The sequence below is a fragment of the Silene latifolia genome, chromosome 3 (assembly GCF_048544455.1).
Source record: "Silene latifolia isolate original U9 population chromosome 3, ASM4854445v1, whole genome shotgun sequence".
NCBI lineage: Eukaryota > Viridiplantae > Streptophyta > Magnoliopsida > Caryophyllales > Caryophyllaceae > Silene > Silene latifolia.
Window position 1 is genome coordinate 12336722 of NC_133528.1, and position 19042 is coordinate 12355763.

The 19042-nt window shown below is 43.4% G+C and overlaps 2 protein-coding genes across 2 annotated transcripts; one reads left to right on the forward strand and one right to left on the reverse strand.

The window, feature by feature from the left end:
* The first annotated feature begins 10535 nt into the window (after nt 1-10535).
* On the forward strand, nt 10536-16031 carry LOC141647228 (light-inducible protein CPRF2-like). The gene is made up of 6 exons (XM_074455340.1): nt 10536-11066; nt 13542-13638; nt 14300-14486; nt 14888-14963; nt 15054-15179; nt 15495-16031. The coding sequence occupies exons 1-6, from the start codon at nt 10707-10709 to the stop codon at nt 15864-15866; spliced, it is 1218 nt and encodes a 405-aa protein (XP_074311441.1). The 5' UTR covers nt 10536-10706; the 3' UTR covers nt 15867-16031.
* Nucleotides 16032-16347: 316 nt separating this feature from the next.
* On the reverse strand, nt 16348-18441 carry LOC141647227 (pentatricopeptide repeat-containing protein At3g18970). Its single transcript, XM_074455339.1, has one exon. The coding sequence runs from the start codon at nt 18352-18354 to the stop codon at nt 16954-16956; it is 1401 nt and encodes a 466-aa protein (XP_074311440.1). The 5' UTR covers nt 18355-18441; the 3' UTR covers nt 16348-16953.
* Nucleotides 18442-19042: the final 601 nt, after the last annotated feature.

Sequence of the window (19042 nt, forward strand, 5' to 3'; positions counted from 1 at the left end):
TGATTTCAATTTCTAAATTCTCTCAATTTTTTTTTCGGGAAAAAAAATAGTGATTTACAATTTTTTTTGATATGTAGTGTGGTGAAGTCCTTCTCAAATAATAGCATCAAAAAAAATTACTAATTTGTAATTTTGTATAAATTTTATTAATATTTAATTTAAAAGATTATATTTTAAAGTTTAGTGAACATATAGTATAATTTGATGAAACCATATAATTTAATGCAAAATTATAAACTAATGACATAAATTATAATATATAAGTAGATTAATTCCTCATTTAGTGAATAGATTTAATTGTGATTAACTTCCTTATTTAAAAATATGCTTTTTGGAGGGAAAAATCATTAGTTCACATACATTCTTTTAATAGATAGGGGATTTGTCGTCATTATGAGGCCGACATTGCATTTTCCTCAACTTTTATTATCGACTATATATTATTTCCTTAATTTTCGTGCTGCATAAATAAAAATTAAGATTACATATAAATAAACAAGGGGGTATAATATAATCACATTCTTATTTGTGCAGGGCAAAAATCCATCACAAGCTTGTGACGAGTCAAATAAAACTCATATGAATAGATAAAGACAAATCATTTGTAATCTAGCCCCTCTAATTTTTGTTTTATCTACCCATGAGAATGATATTTAACACGTCATATATTTATATTTATAATAAATATACCCATTGCCAGAAAAACTTACTACTCCCTCCTATTCTAAATAACTGTCCCATTTGCCATATTTGGACATGATTTTTTACTTTCTTACCCTTAGTTCTTTTCTTTATTTATCACCCCAACCACCCATAACCTATCATATTCAATACTTTTTATTATTTAACTCATATATTCTTACCCCTATAAAATAATTTTCATTATTTTAACTATATTCCTTAATTTTCGTATCATTGTCTAAATGAGACACTTATTCGAAATAGGAGGGAGTATAATATAATAAGGGAACATTTATAGAGCTACTTAGATTCATGTTCTCCAACTATTAAAAATGGGCAGCAAAAAGTCCAAGAGGACCTAACATAAGCCAAGTGATGTATACATGGACCCATAAAAATCACTTATATATCCTTAATAGCGACCCAAAAGAGCAAACAAAGGGCCCTTAACAAAGAAAAAAATGCGTGGGCTGTTTTTATAGCTTATCCACAATGAAAACCTTCCAAAAGCAAAGATTTCATAACATCCAATCATGATTAAATGGAAATGTGCAAATTCCGTCGACACTATCTGATCCACAAATAAAGTTGCGGACCATGTTTAATATTCCAAATCAACAAAAAATATTGAGTGTTTTTTTCGGACAACGAGTGAATCCGCAATCGTTATCCTTTAGTTAATTACATCAAATTCACAAAAATGTATTTAATTCTTAAATTTCTACTCTGTATTTATTAGGTATTGTCGTAATTAGAGCTGATCAACAATATTGACCAGTCTGATTTGATAGAAACCGCTTGTGATGCCAGGTCAATATTTCAACGGCCACCCCGGCCTAGCCTATGCACCATTGAAAGAAAATGTCCCACATTTTAAAAACAGTTTAAAATATCTCCTAAAACTAATTTAATTAACGAACAATACTCCCTGAAATGAATTACCCTAAATGGATCCACATAAGGGCCTTGTTCTCTTAGATTTAAAGTTAATCCCTTTAAGTTTAGTACAGATTCTATATGTTAGGTTTAAAATAGTTCAGCTCGCATAAACTCTTCAAATCACACTCATTTTTCTATATTCAATTTGGAAAAGTCCTCCTATAAATTCAGTTCGGAAAAATTAAAAAATTATAAGTTCAGTTCAGATCTCATTCTAAAAAATTAAGATCACACAACTACGAGTAATTTAGAAAAGTTCAACAAAATTAAGGCTCCGTTTGGCAAGACATTTCAGGTACCTGATTTGGTCAAAGTAGCTTATTTGACCAAAATTTCAGGTACCTTATTTTTTTGTACGCGTTTGGCAAGTAACTTATTTAACCAAATAAGCTATCTGAAATGAAATGCTACCTAGAGTAGCATTTGAGATTTCAGGTACCTGTTTTGATTTAATTTTCCGTTTTTACCCCTTAAATTTATACTATTAAATATGTTCCGGGTGTGATTCCAGATCAAGTATAGTTACCACCCTTGGCTTGTTGAATGATGTCTTGAGTTGGATTCTCCTTTGGTCTCAATCGTTCCTCACGGCCTCTCCTGCAACAATGAACGAACTGAGGGCTTGGCTTGGTGCCAAGCGTACTCACTTCGACGCTCAAGTCAGTAAACTTAAGAGATAAGTTGTTACTTGGCTGAATGTGTATTGTAGAGAGATAAGGAAGATATTACCAGATGAATAGTGTATTTAGGTTTAGTTGTGGATTAGTTGGGATCCTTTCCTCAATGAAGGTTGAGGAGTATTTATAGGCTTTCACCTTTTGTCACGTAGTGGCCAAGTGGCCAAGTGGCTAGCAGGTGGAAAGACTGATCTACCCCTCGGCCGAGGGGCCTATGGCTGGCCGGCGGATCCTGTTGACTCGCCGCCGAGGGGTCTTGGATATGAGTACGCGGATATGTGTCCCATTTGGCGGGTTACCATGCCGAGACCAGCCGACGGGCCGATGGGGGCTGATCGGCTAGATTGTCCAAGTCGTTGACTTCTTTGTGGATATCTTTGACCTTGCTCAATCATGTTGACTTGGTCGGCGGTGCGAATATGCCCCATCAATTTGCCCCAGCGTAGTCTATGCCGTGGTATGGGCTCCGATGTATGTTTGAGCGTATATTCTGCGCAAGTAATTTGTAAAAAATTTTTCAGATCGGCTTCTTCGCGGCGGCTTCTTTTACCTCGGCCTGGTCTTTCTTAGGCCGTACCATATCCCCCTCCACATGGATGTGTAAAGGGCATCCGATGTGGAAAAGAAAGTGATTTGGCCGAGACCGGGGTTGAGAGTCCGGTTGTTTTTGATTGCCCCCCGACGCTTTTTAGCTTGGTTGATTATGTGGCGGCGGAGAGCGGATGCTTGGGAATTTGTTGAGGAAGGTGAATAGGCAAGGAGATATGAACAGGCGTGTTGAAGACGCTTGGTCACTGTTGCATTGATTGACGTCTAACTGTTGCAACGATTGACATCCCGTGGTTGCATGTCCGACACGTGTCTGCACGCTGATTGGTTGACGCTTCATGGGTCTGTTCTCGATTGGTCCTTCTTCATGGGCTTTTCCCTATAAATAGGGCAGTTATCCCGTGAAATTGGCCACCAATTTCATTCTCTAAAATTTTCCTCTAAACTTTCAAGGGTTTTCTTTGTCTTCTAATCTTCAGAGTTGTTACTCCGGTGAGCGTTTTTTTCAAGGTAAACAAACAAACTTCCTTCTTATTTTGTTAAGTAACTATTGCTATCATGTCTTCTGTCGATGCCGGGGCTAGTACTTCTGCACCGGGGGGTCCTAGGTCTCCTTCTCCCGAAGTTGATCCTCGGGTTTTGGAGGAATGGGATGATTCCGATGAGGTTGATGACGATTTTGGTGATGATCTTTGAAAAGGCTCGCCCTAATGAGGAGAGGCAGCGTGTTATGGATCACGGCGACGCTTGTAAGGTCCGCCTTGACTGTGCTTGGACCCATAAGCTTGCCCGTTGTTCCGGCGAGAGATTTTTCGAGGACCATTTCTCCTTTGGCGAGGGGTACGAGATCGTTATTCCTAGGGAGGGTCAGGCGGTCTGTTGTCCTCCACCGGGTCATACTGGTGTATACATGCGGCATTTGGAGTACGGGCTCCGGTTTCCGCTAAATGAGTACGTTATGGCTATCATTAGAGCCATGAACGTTGCCGTTGCCCAACTACACCCGTTGGCCATGAGGACCATAGTCGGTTTTGTTTGGCTGTGTCTCTTCAAGGGAGAGGCCCCGACAGTGAATTTATTCCGCCGGCTTCATTATCTCCGCCATCGCACCTAACCGTGTCGGATGGTACGTGTGCAAACGGAGCATGGTTATGCTTCGTTGACAAACTTACCTCCCGCAAGGACTGGAGGGATCGGTGGGTGTACGTTAAGGTCTTGGGATGACTATCCGCCGCCTCGCTCCTTCCAAAGACCGGTTAATTTGCGGTGCGAGACTAAGGCGGAGCGTGACAAGTGGGTTTCATACAAGAAGCTCAAGATGGATGCCAGCCGTGTCTACCTTAACGCGGATGAGAAGTCGGCGATGAGGCTCTTTGAGACGGATGAGAGTGGGGTGCCGAGAAGATGGATTCCCCGACGAGATCATTCTTCGGGATGAGCCGCTTTGCTATGTCGGTCTCATACCCGCCCTAGCGCGGGGTGAGTGGGGTCGGTGCAAGGCCCATCATCGCTCTCAATGTTCTTGTTCTTCGAACTTTGATTTATTTCTTCCACCTAACTCTTGCTTTGTTTCCTTTCTTGCACCGCTTTGGGACGGACTGTCGAGAATATCCTCCGGAGAATGGGGCTGCACAAAGATAAGACCGTTGCTAAATTGCATCCCAAGGCTCTTACCCATGACCGCAAGACGTCGCCGAATGAGCTTATGGACCAAGGTGAGACGCTTGAATGCGGTGGAAGCGAGGGTCGTTAGCCAAGTCGCGCCGTACGCGAAGAACAAAGTCTTCGGCGGTGGTGGCGCCGACATCGGTTCCACCCCCATCCCCCTGTTCGAAGGAGACGGTGGAGATCGTTTACATCTCTAATGGGGATGATTCTGACGAGGAGGAGGGGTCTCCCCTTGTCCGTAAGAGAAAGCAGACGACCTTTACCGCCGCCGTTGCTTCGCTGGCCGACGAGGAGATATGCCCTTCGGCCAAGAAGGCCAAGCACGGATCGATCTATCCGGTGGCTCGATTTAGCCGGTTCATCAGTCTTTGCCGATGACAGCTCTTCGGCATGTCGATGTATGTTGATATTGATGCTTTCTTTAAATTTTGTAGATCGCCCATTGTCGCCGTCGCCGCTCTGTTGAGCGGCAAGTGGAAGAGAAACCGCGCAGTGATGATCATGACGTCGCCATTGGGTCTTCATCCCGAAGGTTTCCCTTTCCCGACCGCGAGACTAGTGATCGAAATGTCACCGTTGACCCTTCATCCCCAGAAGGTTTCCCCCTCCCGGCTCGTGGCGCGAGGTGCGAGGTTGGTCGGAGGCGGCGAGGTGGAACGAGCTGGCGGTGCTCGCATTATAGAGCAAGAGAAGGTCGTGGCTCGATCCGCTCTTGAGCTTGATGTCACTAAGAAGGTGGCCGCGAAGGCGAGGCCGGATCTCCTTAATGAGCGAAGGCTTAGGGGAGATGTCGAGAAAGCGCTCTTGGCTGAGAGAAAGCTTAGGGAGGACGCTGAAAAGGAGGTCCTTCTTTGAGAGAGCCAAGGCCGAGGCCGCTGCGGCCGAAGTTGCAAAGTTCTTTGGAGAAGTGTGACCTTGTTCGAGGCATGCCGACCTTTATCTCCAAGCAGAGGAATGAATTTAGGAGCAAATTTCAGATCCGGGGAAGGTGATCCGAGCAAGGAGGCCATCATCAGGCAAAAGGAGGACGACATTGAGATGCTCCAAACCAAAATGCTCCCCGACCTGTGTTCCGATTCCGGATCCGGCCGAAGCACCGCCAGAGAAGTAATTGAGGAGCTTTTTCCTCTTGAAGGTTCCTTTCCGTGGGACAAATACGACAAGCTGTTTGACGATAAGCTCGAAGCTAAGGAGAAAGCCGTGGAGGAGAGGGTCAAGGAGGCGGCGAGAGTGAAGATAGAGCAAAAAACGGCCGAGGAGGCGGCGGACTATCGCCGAGAAGGCCAAGGCGGCCAAGGCGGAAGCCGATTGGGCAAGGGCAGTTGAGGCTGCCGAGGCTAAGGCTGGGGCTGCTGAAGCTGAGGCTGCTAAGGGAGCTACTGGGTTGCCCCTCGAAGAAGGTGCTGCTACCGCTGCTGATGGCGAGCAACGGCAGACATAGGGAGATGATATCCGTAGCCTTTTGTCTTTTGGTTTGTCCTTGTAATTTCTTGTAATTCGTTGAACATTTTTAATAAGAGCTCGTTTCTTCTGCCTCCGGCCTGGCCGAGGTTTTTACCTTACCTCTTTTTCTTGCGCTAGTGTTTGAGCCTCAACTGTACTTTTAGCGCCTCTGTCTTCGTCTGGGTTGTCTTCTTACGTTATTAATTGAGTGTCTCTTTTGTTTCCGCCTCGGCTTGGCCGAGGCAGTCTAGAGCGCGTATCTCAATCGTGTTAACGCTTCTAAGGCATTTTGATTGCTTTGCGAGTATCAACTGCGATGGTCGTGATTGCCGCTCTTGTCGGTGTGACAGTGTGAGCCGGCATCTACTTCTTCATGAATCTGCCGTGGCGTCTACCACTTGGAGTGACTGCGACGGCGTCCAACCTCTTGGGGTGACTGCCGTGGCGTCTACTACTTGGGGTGACTGCGACGGCGCCTATTTCTTCATGAGACTGCCGTGGCGTCTACCACTTGGAGTGACTGCGACGGCGTCCAACCTCTTGGGGTGACTGCCGTGGCGTCTACTACTTGGGGTGACTGCGACGGCGCCTATTTCTTCATGAGACTGCCGTGGCGTCTACCACTTGGAGTGACTGCGACGGCGTCCAACCTCTTGGGGTGATTGCCGTGGCGTCTACTACTTGGGGTGACTGCGACGGCGCCTATTTCTTCATGAGGCTGCCGTGGCGTCTACCACTTGGAGTGACTGCGACGGCGTCCAACCTCTTGGGGTGATTGCCGTGGCGTCTACTACTTGGGGTGACGGGACGGCGCCTATTTCTTCATGAGATCGCCGCTCTTGTCGGTATGACGGTGTGAGCCGACATCTCGCTATCGATAAAGGCGCCGCTCTTGTCGGTATGACGAGTGTGAGTCGGCGTCACGCTTTCTAGCGACTATGGGAAGAGTGAACATTTTGATGGAAGACTTGGATGATTTTTCATTTAGGTAAAAACATGCGTCGGGGTGCCCACAGCTGTTTTGGACACCTCCGCCGCTACATAGGTTATTCCCGAGATTATCAGCGTCCTAATGGCCTGTCGAAGGCACAACGTCCTAGTTAGCCGCTAGTTACATCCATGAGGTCGCCCTCCTGTTGTAAGGATAGACCTTTCCCTTTTCTCGACTTCTTTGCCACTTTGAGGGATTGCATGTTGCATCCTCCGGCGGCTATCCGGACGTTGACCATCTCGTCATTCTCGTCTTTGGAGACGAGCTTATGTGCTTCCCCCCGGTCCGAGACATACATCAGTGTTAGGGCCCGGATGGACATCACTGCGTCAGCCTCGCTCAGGGTGACTCGGCCTATGAGAACGTTGTAGGCGGACGAGCCGTCGATGACCACGAACTCAGCTAGGACATTTTTAGCCGCATTCTTTTCGCCGAACGTCACCGGGAGTCCGATTGATCCCGGTGGTACCAAGACGGCCCCGCAGAAGTGTATAGTGGGTTGGTGCGGGGGCTCAAGTCCTTGACTTTCGGCCGAGGCCGAGGAAGCACTCCCGAACATGATGTTCGTGTACGCGCCTGTGTCAATCGGCACCTCTTGACCAGGTGGTTGGATATGTCCAAATTGACTACAAGTGGGTCATTTTGTGAGGAGCGATGACTCCTTCGTAGTCCTTCCTTCCGATGGTTATATTGGGGATGTTGGAAGCGGGGATCGCTGTGTTGGGCACAAAGTTGATGGCCTGATATAGCTCGTTCAGGTGCCGTTTGTGCCCATGAGCGGACCCTCCGTTCTCGTTGCCCCCGATGACAACATGGATCACTCCTATCCGTTCGAAGACGGATTTCTTTTGTTTGTCGGCGTCAGTCTTTTGGCCTTTGGCAACGTACTTGCCGAGGCTCCCCTTCCGGATCAGCTCTTCAATGGCATTCTTTAGATGCCGGCAGTCGTTGGTTAAATGGCCGGTGTGGCCGTGGTACTCACAGGACTGGCTCGTGTCACCGTCACTTTTTGGCTTGGGGGTCTCTCCCACTTCGGCCCTCGCTTTTGCTCGGGGCAAAGACCTCGGCGGCGATACGACGAGAGGGGTTTTATCACTATACCGCCTCGGTGGTACATTCCCGAACTCCACCCGGCGCCCGTCGAGTCCCGTCTCTGGGCAGTTTGTCCGACCGTGACCTATTGTTCTCACGGCGTCTTTCGTCGGACCGTGACCCGTTGTTGTCACGGCGTCTCTCATCCGGGTTGTCCTCCCGGTGACTCTTCTTTTCTGAGTGCTCGGCCTCGCTGGGGCCTACCCAGGTCTTGTGATAGTCCTCTACCTTGATGGCCTGGTCGGCCATTTTTCTAGCGGCGTCCAAGTTCAGCCCTCCGCACTTGATGAGCTCATTTTTCAAGTCTCCCCTTGGGAGGCCCTTCATCAGCGCGAAGGCCGCCAATTCGGGATTAATTTCTCGAATCTGCTGGACCTTTCCGTCGAACCTCTTCACGTAGCTTCGTAGAGACTCGCCCCCCTCCTGTTTGATAGTTAGGAGGTCCGATGTCTCCACGGCCCTTCTCTTGTTGCAAGAGTACTGGGCTAGAAAGGCGTCTCTTAGGTCGGCGTAATAGTATACCGAGCCGTCGGGGAGCCCCTTGTACCAACTTTGAGCCATCCCATGCAAAGTTGTCGGGAAGACTCGGCACCAGACCTCATCGGGCTGCTCCCATACCGACATGTAAGACTCGAAAGCCTCAGCGTGGTCGGCTGGATCACTGTCTCCCTTGTATGATAGAGGTGGCAACTTGAGCTTAGTTGGCACCTGGACGTCTAGGACGTAGGCATTGAGGGGCGTCGACCGCGTATCGAACGACGCGCGGCGATCGGCTCCTCGCATTCCTAATCCGGCTCCTCTCCTCGTAGCGGGAAGGACTTCTTCTTCGACTCGGACTTCTTCTCCAACTCGCCGAGTCGGACTCCTCCGGTTCCTTCGGGGTAAGCCTCGTTCGTGTTGCGGGGACGTTGTCCTCCCATGAGTGCGGGAAGGACTTAGGTCTACCACGCCCACTTTGGGCTCCCGGCGACTTGGTGGGTCGGCTTCTCCCAATGCTCCGTTCAGATTTCTCGGAGTCACGTTTTGGGCCCCTGGTCTCTGGGCGTTTTCCGCTCTTGTCGGCGTGACGGTGTGAGCGGGCGTATTACTAATTAGGTCCAGGACCATTTTCAGTTTCGCTATGTCAACCACATGTCCCATGATGGTGACCTGGTTGGCTGGCAGCGGCGTGTCTGGCATTATTGGCATGCCGAACTCCGGTTGGATTACCCCGCCGGTGGAGGGCTGCACGACTCCAGAATTGTTGAAGGTGTCATCCTGGTGGAATGGGGTTTCGTCGGTCACGACCGCGTCTTGTTGTTTTGACATCTTCTTAGCTTTTTGGGTGGGTTTTTTGTTTTTTTTTTTTTTTTTTTTTTGTTTGGGAATGAATGTGACTAGCTTCTAGTGTCTTTCCCCACAGACGGCGCCAATTGTTCCGGGTGTGATTCCAGATCAAGTATAGTTATCACCCTTGGCTTGTTGAATGATGTCTTGAGTTGGATTCTCCTTTGGTCTCAATCGTTCCTCACGGCCTCTCCTGCAACAATGAACAGGCGAGGGCTTGGCTTGGTGCAAGCGTACTCACTTCGACGCTTTCAGTCGATAAACTTAAGAGATAAGTTGTTACTTGGCATTTGAATGTGTATTGTAGAGAGATAAGGAAGATATTACAGGATGAATAGTGTATTTAGGTTTAGTTGTGGATTAGTTGGGATCCTTTCCTCAATGAAGGTTGAGGAGTATTTATAGGCTTTCACTTTTGTTTTGTAGCGTGGTAGCAAGTGGCCAAGTGGCTAGCGAGGTGGAAAGATCGATCTACCCCCGGCCGAGGGGCCTATGGTGGCTGCGGCGGATCTGTTGACTCGCCGCCGAGGGGTCTTGGATATGAGTACGCGGATATGTGTCCCTTTGGCGGGTTACCATGCCGAGACCAGTGACGGGCCGATGGGTCAGATCGGCTAGATTGTCCAAGTCGTTGACTTCTTTGTGGATATCTTTGACCTTGCTCAATCATGTTGACTTGGTCAGCGGTGCAGAATATGCCCCATCAAAATAATTATCATAACCTTTTACGTCATTTCATCAAAATCAGTTACATTTTCAGTTAGTTTGCCAAACAGTTTTTTATATAATCAGCTACCTTATCAGTTCCTAATTTTCAGCTACCTAATTAGTTACCTTTTTCAGATTTCAATTATCTTTTCAGTTTTCAGCTACCCTTTTCAGGTTTCAGCTATCTTTTCAGTTAGTTTTACCAAACAAAGCCTAAGTTCAAAAAAATAGTGCATAGGACCCGATATCTAATCGACTATACCCTACAACCCGAGATCAAAACTCAAACATTAACCAGACATCACGTAAAGTCGTAAACCCATTATTGGCCAATAGTTTTTATAATATACCCCATTTCATGACAAATATTTTTAAAAGACCCCATTTCATTAATTATTTTAATAATTTTTTATAAAAAAATATTTTAATAATTTTAAAAAGTTGCACATTGTAAACAAAACACAAGTGTACAACTTGTCAAAAGGTTCTTCTTCCCCAATTTCCTCCAATTTGTCCAAACATAACTCCATCTCATACCCCAAATCCCACCAACTCTCCCTCCTTCACCAAAATCCCTCTTTCAATTAATTAATCACCATTAGAACACACGCAAACCCTAATTTACAAAATCAATGGACAGAGTTTTCTCCATAGGCGACATTTCCGACCAATTCTGGTCGCCGCCTCCGCCGCCGTTATCGCCACCGCACCACGGCGGCGATTCCACCATGAACCGCAGCGCATCTGAGTGGGCGTTCCAGAGGTTCCTTCTAGAAGCTTCAGATACTGTTAAACCTATCCCTGAAAACGACGTCGTAGAAATCGAGGATCATCATCATGATGAGTTGAAGGATGATAAGGAGGATGTTGTTGAAGTTGTTTCGTCGTCGGCTGAAACGACGTCGTTGAATCCTCCTGTTGATTCGGATGATTACCAGGCTTTTCTTAAGAGTCGTCTTAATTTAGCTTGTGCAGCTGTCGCTTTGACCAAGGTTGTCCACTTTTCTCATTTTGTTTACGAGTATTCCCTCTTGTTTTACGGGTTTTATTTGTCCGTATCGCGTGTTTTTTTAATCAAAGGAAAATAAATGATCGTGACCGATATAATATTTGTTTAATGTTTGTGACGACTGGTTTGGTTTGCATTCTGCTATCTCTTTCCTATTTTCACGTCGTATTCCTGCATGAGACGGTCTCACACGACACACGTAGGCCAAATCAAATTCCCTCTTACTCCCTCCGTGGCTCCGTCTCAATCATTTGTTTAACTTTGATTAAAATACGTCTCATGTAAACAAATGAAAAGAGGATTTAATTGTGAAGTTTTATATGTTTGAATTGGTGTGGCGGTCTCATTTTGTGGAGAACTTTTGAATGATTCTGGTGAAGTTCAATACCATGGCTGTTCTTTTTCGACAGTTTAGTGCATTTGGAGCTCATATTCAAGGTTTAATTACGATTTCGTGGATTATAAGTAGTGTTCATTTACTTTAATTAATTGTGGCTAATCTTGTTGTAGTTCTGAACCAAGGCCCAAGGGTGCATTTTTTCCCACTTTTTTTTGTTTGCCTTAAGAATAAATTTCGCAAATTCGTTATAATTTCAGTTTAAAGCAGCTCAAGAAGTAACATTAGTTAGATTAAGTGAGATAAACGGAGTCCAGTGAAACTAAGATTAAACAATGTAGCTAAAAGTTTACTATTGTCTCTTTTGTTCCTGGGTTGAAGCAATGTTTTTTTGGGGCACAAGAATCTTTATTATTCATTTTTAGCTTTTATTTGTGGCTGTAATGTTCTTTGTAAGATGGGCATCAAGTAATTTTGTCAAAGGTTGTTAAAGTTTAAAGCTTTTTTGATTCTAAGGTTTTTTTTTAGTGAGGATATTCCTGTCCATTTGAAGTCTATGTTTGCACTTTGCAGTGCGTTTGTAGTTTGATTAGGCGGGCGCAGTTCATGTCCTTGAAATTTGTTGGTAGCCATTTGTGTGACCTTTTTCTGAAGGTTTACAAATTTTGTTTATCTATCAGGAGCTTAAGTTGCACTTTGCTAGCTTGGGTTGATTAGATAGGCATAGTTTATGTTTGCAATCTGATCCAAAGTTACAAATTTTTTTTTTTTTCGTAGGGGTTAGAAATCTTATTTATCTATCGGAGCTTACGGTACGCTTCGTCCGAATGGATTGACTAGATAAGCATAATTCTTGTTTGAAATTTTATCCAAAGTTACAAGCTTTTGGGTTGAAGCTACTCTATGAATGTGAGGTATCGTGTTTATGCATTTGAAGTCGATGTTGAGGTTGTAATCCAGATTGATTGGACGTAGTAAATTTTTTGCAATTTGGTAAAAGAACAATACATTATAGGATGAAGTGATCATTTAAGGGAAGGTTCATTTCTTTTTGGGCATTCAGAGGTTTTTTGAAGGTTATAACCTGGTTCCATTAGGTAACAAATCCTTTTTTCTTTTAATCTGGTTAAATTTTGAAGCTATTTGGGATTAGGCCAGTTTACAAGTGTAAGGATTATGATTATGCATTTGGAGCTGACATTTAGTGTTGTAGAGCTGGTTTTATTTGATTGCCCAATTTCTAGTCTGAAATGTTACATGCATGGAAGGTTATTGGTTAGGGTGTGAGTCGGTTTATTTTGTTCGGCATTGTTCTTTTTCATGTAAATTGTTACGTGGTTTTTGTTCTCAATTTTTTTTAAGGTTGATGTTATCTCTTAAACATGTAGTCTGCATGGAATGTGGTTTGTAGTCAGTTTGATGGCTTGGCCTTAATGTTTTGGCGTCAAAACTTTTAACAAGCATTGTTTTATGATCAAGCTTGAGCTTCATGGTATAATTTTCAGTGACTTGTGCTTTTGCCTTGTCATCCAATCTGTAGTCATGTTCGAAGCGAGCATTTCCTTTGTAAATTAAACTTATGCTTCATTTTTTGCATTCATTTTTGGACTTCACGGGTAAGTAAACCTGTATGATACAGAGTATCCATGGCTCTCATTAGTTACTTAAGACAGTGATTCACGGAATAGAAATATATAATAATACTTCATGTCTTTTGGCAATAACATGGTGCGGTACTTATAGGGTATAAATTGCTTCTGCTCCGTGGTGCATGTGTAGCAGTTATTATTTTGTATTCCTACCTTCTAACCTTCTGTTTATTCATCTGCTTAGTTAAGGAATTTTGAAAAGTACTCTCTGTTGGTGTTTGTATTGGTAACATAAAGTCATAAACCAATGATCATGCCTGTTTCTTTTATTATTTCTCATGGTCTCATGGTATCTTTCATTCTAGTTTATAGGTTTCCGAGCGTCTTTTCAAATTTTTTTACTTCCAACTATTTCGTATTGGATAGTGCTTTGTGTGTGCTATGTCTAGCTGCTTTTTCCATCATTAAGTATGTTCTTTCTTGGTTGTCAATTTTATTAATTCTTAATTTGATTCACCATTCATGTCACTAGGCACCATTTGTAATAAATCAGGGTTCTACGACTGTGACTGAAAGCGCAACACAGGGAACTGCAGATTCTCAATCAGGACCCCGTCCTCCATGTAAAGGTTGGTGTACTCCACTTTATTCTATTGGCTTATACAGAACTGAAGTGCATCTTCAATTTATGTATTACGTACTACTTCCTTCGTCCCAATTATTTGTTTACCTTTGATTAAAATACCCCTCACAAAGAATAAAAATGGTAAAACAAATGATTGGGACGGAGGGAGTATATTGTTAGAAGTTTCACATTTTAGATGGAGTTGTACCTTTTCATGGCTTCTTTACCCTTTTATAGAATTCGATGTTAGTTACTGGGGTGAGTGTGAGCTTAACTTCGTATTCTCTTTAGTTTCAAGAGTTTTGGTACAGCCGACTATGAATTGAGATGAGATATATGTATGACAAATTGACAATTATAGATGCTGGTAACTAGTAGCAGCTAGCCGTGACACATCCTTGCAGAGTAGTTGTTCACTTGATAAGACCATATAATCATGTATGATGAATTAAAGATTCCGGCGAGAAAAAGGTAAATAAAAACCTTGTGAATATTTAGTGACAAAATTGCTTTGCTTGATAATGATAAGCATGTTTGATGAAATTATGAATACCATGTGGGATTGCTGCCATTGTTTTCCTCCATGGTTACTTGTATAAATTGTGGATGGGGAAAGTATTTTCAATCACGGCTTCTGCTTATACGAATTGTAACTGCACTTTTAGGGTCCATAGATAAAAATGCTGGAGGGCCTATTGGAATTCCTTCCCTCCCTGCCATGCAAAAGAAGCCCATTGTTCAGGCAAAGCAGGCAACAAGCTATTCGTCAGATCAGTCAGATGACGAAGAAGTAGAGGGTGAAAATGAAACAACTGATAACATGGATCCTACTGATGTGAAGCGTGTCAGGAGGTGAGCACAATTCTTAGAACATATTTCATACTTTCAGCTTTCGAGCTCCAAGCGTGTCAGAAGTGACTATTTATGTGAAAATTGTTACTGGCTTAAAATGATGTGTCAAAGTGCATATCTAATATGCGACATGTAGCCAAGTGTAGGCTCGAAGTAACATGCATATAAAATAAAACTTAAATATTGTGAGTTAGGTTATGGCTTTCTAGCACTCTCTCTTGCCAAAATTGTTTGCCACCATAGAAATTTCGACTCAACATTGTGACTGAGTGAGTCAAATTTAGTAATAGTACCTTAATTTTGCTCATCTTTCTTTATCTTGGTCGGTCATCTGTGTGAGTCTATGAGATCCCCATAGTTCTTCACTCGTTAACTTTGCCAATAAATGTTTTGCAAATCAGAATGCTTTCAAATAGAGAGTCAGCTAGGCGATCGAGGAGGAGAAAGCAAGCACATTTAACTGAACTTGAGACCCAGGTTTCTCTCACTTTAAACAACTGATTTAGAGTCGTTTGAGTCTGTGACCATATATTTGTCAACTTTGTTGACCCTGTGGCGGGTATATAGGTATCTCAGCTGAAAGTTGAAAACTCCACTTTATTGAAGCGTCTGACCGACATCAGCCAAAAGTTTAATGAAGCTGCAGTGGACAATAGGGTTTTGAAAGCTGATGTTGAGACATTAAGGGCCAAAGTATGCATCTATATCGGTAACATTACTGGTTATTACTCCCTCCATTCCATCTATATTGCTCCTATTTGACTTCAGTGCTCAAATAATGTCGACTTTGTCCGATATTTTCTCATAATATATAGTACAGTATAAATCAAACATCACAAATTTTAACATATATTTGAAGAAATAAATGGTCAAAGTTGACTTTGGTTGGCCGCCGGAGAGAAGTGGGGGCAAAATTTGGGATTGAGCCTGGAGGTAGTACTTATTTAGCTCGAGGTCGGACTCCTGCTGTTCTTCATCACTTTTCCTATGTTACATTGCTTTCTTTAGGTTAAAATGGCCGAGGAGACGGTGAAGAGAGTGACGGGGATGAACCCTTTGCTTCAAGCCATGTCCGAAATATCTACCATGGCAATGACACCTTTCAATGGTAGCCCTACTGACTCTACTGATGCTGCCGTGCCCGTGCAACATGACCCTAAGAACCCTCACTTTTATCAGCCTGTTGATAATACGATTCCCGTCCCCACTTCAAGAGTGGACAACAGAGTGGCTGCCATTCCTGCTGTAAACAATGTGTTAGGCATCAACAAAATGGGAAGAACAGCTTCCATGCAAAGAGTTGCAAGTTTGGAGCATTTACAGAAACGAATTCGAGGGGGAACGGATCAAGGTAACGTTCACGGTGGCACTGAACAGTGATTATACCGGCATTTGGGCTCACCACCCTGCATAATTCTTCATATTGAATTCGTTGTCCTACCATTGTACTGTAAAGTCTTATTTTTTCTAGCCATGGCCTTTCGTAAGGTATTGTGAAAAATTTGCTGATTGTCAATAGCATCAAGCATTGTTCTGCCCCTGTAACCAAGTTTTGCAGTCTCAAGTTCCGATCATTAGGCTATCGTCCTACAGAGTGACAGGCTGAAGATGAATCAGTACTTTCATTAGGGGCTTGAGTCCAGTATGGGTTAGACCAGTTGGTTAAAACATGAAAAATTACTCGGTAGTCTTAGATCTACGAAAATCTTACAAGAGCAGTCGGCTTGTAAATATGCCTCGAGAGTTTCTCATCCGAAGGGAAGTGGTCTACTTGATGTTAAGAAGAACACTCAGGAAGTATGCAACTTTCAACGGCATGTATGTCTAGGACTCCAATTCATATCTAAGGTAGCGGTTGTGGGTCTATTAACAATGAAATTTGAAAATTAAAACAGGTATCCCTGATCAAGAAGGCCTCAAAATTGCATCAGATTTGCTGTTTCTTGTTATTCATGCTTAAAAGAAGGGAAATTTCCATAAACATTTGACTCGAAAAATGAAGTTATTACTTCAATGTAAATGGAGGCACATTTAACTATTGGAAAGCCATGCAAATTATAGGCATGTTCTTGTTCTCATCTTGACCCCCAAAAAACCTGCATTGCTGTTGTACGAGGCTATGAGCCGTATGAATCAACACCCCCAGATTCAGCAGATTTGCAGCGACCATTATGTCTCGAAGTGACAAGCAAGGTTGCACCATCTTACCCTGGAGCACCCCAGATTTAAACACAAATACGAATCCACTTGGAGGCTTGGAGCACCGCACATATAAAGTGCTGATTCAACAGCATTATGTCACGAGATGATTCTGGCCAACCGTGACAAACAGCCCAAGTAAGAACGGGAAAGTGCATATTCTCGTTTGAGACGATCTCACATGTGACACCAATCTAAATACTTGCATTGGTCATTTAAATATGGTGTTTACTGAATTGGACAGTAAAAATAATCTGAACTCGAGCGTTTAGTGAGAAGCGCTACGAGCGGGGTTTATTTCCAAACCCCTACTTCTCATCTCCTCCCTGACCATACTGACATCGTCCCACCTATTAGCCAATGCATATACATTGGCCAAACCTATGTAATCTTCAACCGGAGCACTTAAATTCCGACGGTTATCATCTTGCTCGATTTGTAGAAGCATCCTTCCCACTTTCTCACCCATCTCGACATCCCCATAAAGTCGACATGAACCAAGTAAACTCCTCAGCAGAACAGCATCAGGTTTGTTTGGCATCCCGACTATAAAATCATAAGCGTCTCGCAAATGCCCTGCTTTCCCAAGTAGATCGGCTATACACCCATAATGCTTAATATTCGGTCTAATACCAAATTCACTCTCCATCTTGTGGAACAAATGAACCCCTTCTTCGACAAGTCCCGAGTGACAACAAGCAGTAAACACGCTAGTGAAAGTGACGATATTTGGCATTACATTACACCACTTCATCTCATACAGAAGCTCAATGGCTTCTTTTCCCTTCCCATGGAAGGCTAACCCTGTCGTCATAGCAGTCCAAGTAAGCACATTCCGAACTTTCATCATCGCAAACACATCCAATGCAATCTCAAGACACCCACATTTTGAGTACAAGTCCACCAAACCAGTACCAATGTACACATCATTTTCCGGGCCATCGGCTGTTTTCACTACATATCCATGTACACAACTCCCAATCTCCAACGAACCGAGTTGAGCAGCAGCCGAAAGCACACAAACCAAAGTACTACCACTCGGTTTAACACCCAAACCACCATAATTCAACATATGCTTAAAACACACCAACGCCTTCTCACAATTCTCGACACAATCCCGTTCCTGCGAAGAATACCCAGTAATAAGCGCATTCCAACTAACCAAATTTCTCACAGGCATTTCATCAAACACCTTCCGTGCAAAACCCATACGCCCATTTTTCGCATAGAAATGCACAGCCGTCGTCGCTACAGCAACATCCGACACAAAACCCAGTTTCAAACCACGACAATGTATCTGCATCCCTGCATATAAACCCGACAACGAACCGAATCGCGCACATGCGCCGAGGGCGAAAATGAAGGTGTGATCATCATAAACAATGGAAGAATTAGAAACCCAATTTGCAAAAAGAAGAATTGAGTCATTGGGTTTAGTACATTTGATCAATGTATTAAATAAAAATGGAGTATTGCTATCAATTTCATGATTAACTATATGTTTGGCATAATTAGGGTTTATACAGGGTTTAAGGGTAAAACAGTTTTCAATAAGTTTTGATAATCTGATTGGAGATTTAAGGCCAGTTGTGAAAAGTAATGCATGGATTTGTTTTAATTGGTTGAAGGATTTGGGTTTGTGTTCAAGTAAGTATGAAATTAGTGACATTATTATTGTTCATAAACATTTTAGGAATTGCAATTGTTATGAATCAAACTGTGCTCAGGTTTGCATTAAAATGGTTTATACAAGAACCCGAAAATTTGCGAGAGAATTGCGAAGCACTATATGATACTCCGTGATATCACAAAATCTCATTTATGACGGCACGTATCCGTTATTTTGGAGTGACAGATACCATTTTTCCTCACAAATGACCCAAATAGAGGAGAGAGGGAAGCACATGAGGGTGCCCCACCTTATCCCTCTATCCGTTTTGTGAGTGGCATTATCCGTCACTTGCTCCGACCCGTTTTCAGCAAGACTAATTGCCGTGATATTGAGTTAGTTTTGTGTGAGATGATTTTACATTAATATAACGGGCAATGTAGGAGACCTATGGACGCACCAGTTAAGAGGCTGGAGACTTGGAGAACAGAAAATGTCCCTAGAGGTAGAGGAAAACCGAGACAGGCATGGTTGAGAGTGATAGAGCACGATATGAGATTTCTGGGGCTTGAGGAGAGTATGGTGACGGAGAGGGCACAATGGAGGGAAATGATACATGTGGATTTTTAGTATTTGATGTTTTTTTTTGACATATTTAGTGTTTTTTTATTTAATTTAAAGAAATTAAATTATTTATTCTTCTCTCCTTTATTACACTTTTACCACCACTTTCTTATAGATTTTACTT

What these genes read in the sequence shown, in the direction of transcription:
- LOC141647227 (XM_074455339.1), bottom strand. Translation starts at nt 18,354, where the DNA reads ATGTCACTAATTTCATACTTACTTGAACACAAACCCAAATCCTTCAAC.
- LOC141647228 (XM_074455340.1), top strand. Translation starts at nt 10,707, where the DNA reads ATGGACAGAGTTTTCTCCATAGGCGACATTTCCGACCAATTCTGGTCG. An exon ending in CAGCTGTCGCTTTGACCAAG is followed by an intron (nt 11,067 to 13,541) that starts GTTGTCCACTTT and finishes TCATGTCACTAG; the next exon opens with GCACCATTTGTAATAAATCA. An exon ending in TTGAGACATTAAGGGCCAAA is followed by an intron (nt 15,180 to 15,494) that starts GTATGCATCTAT and finishes TGCTTTCTTTAG; the next exon opens with GTTAAAATGGCCGAGGAGAC.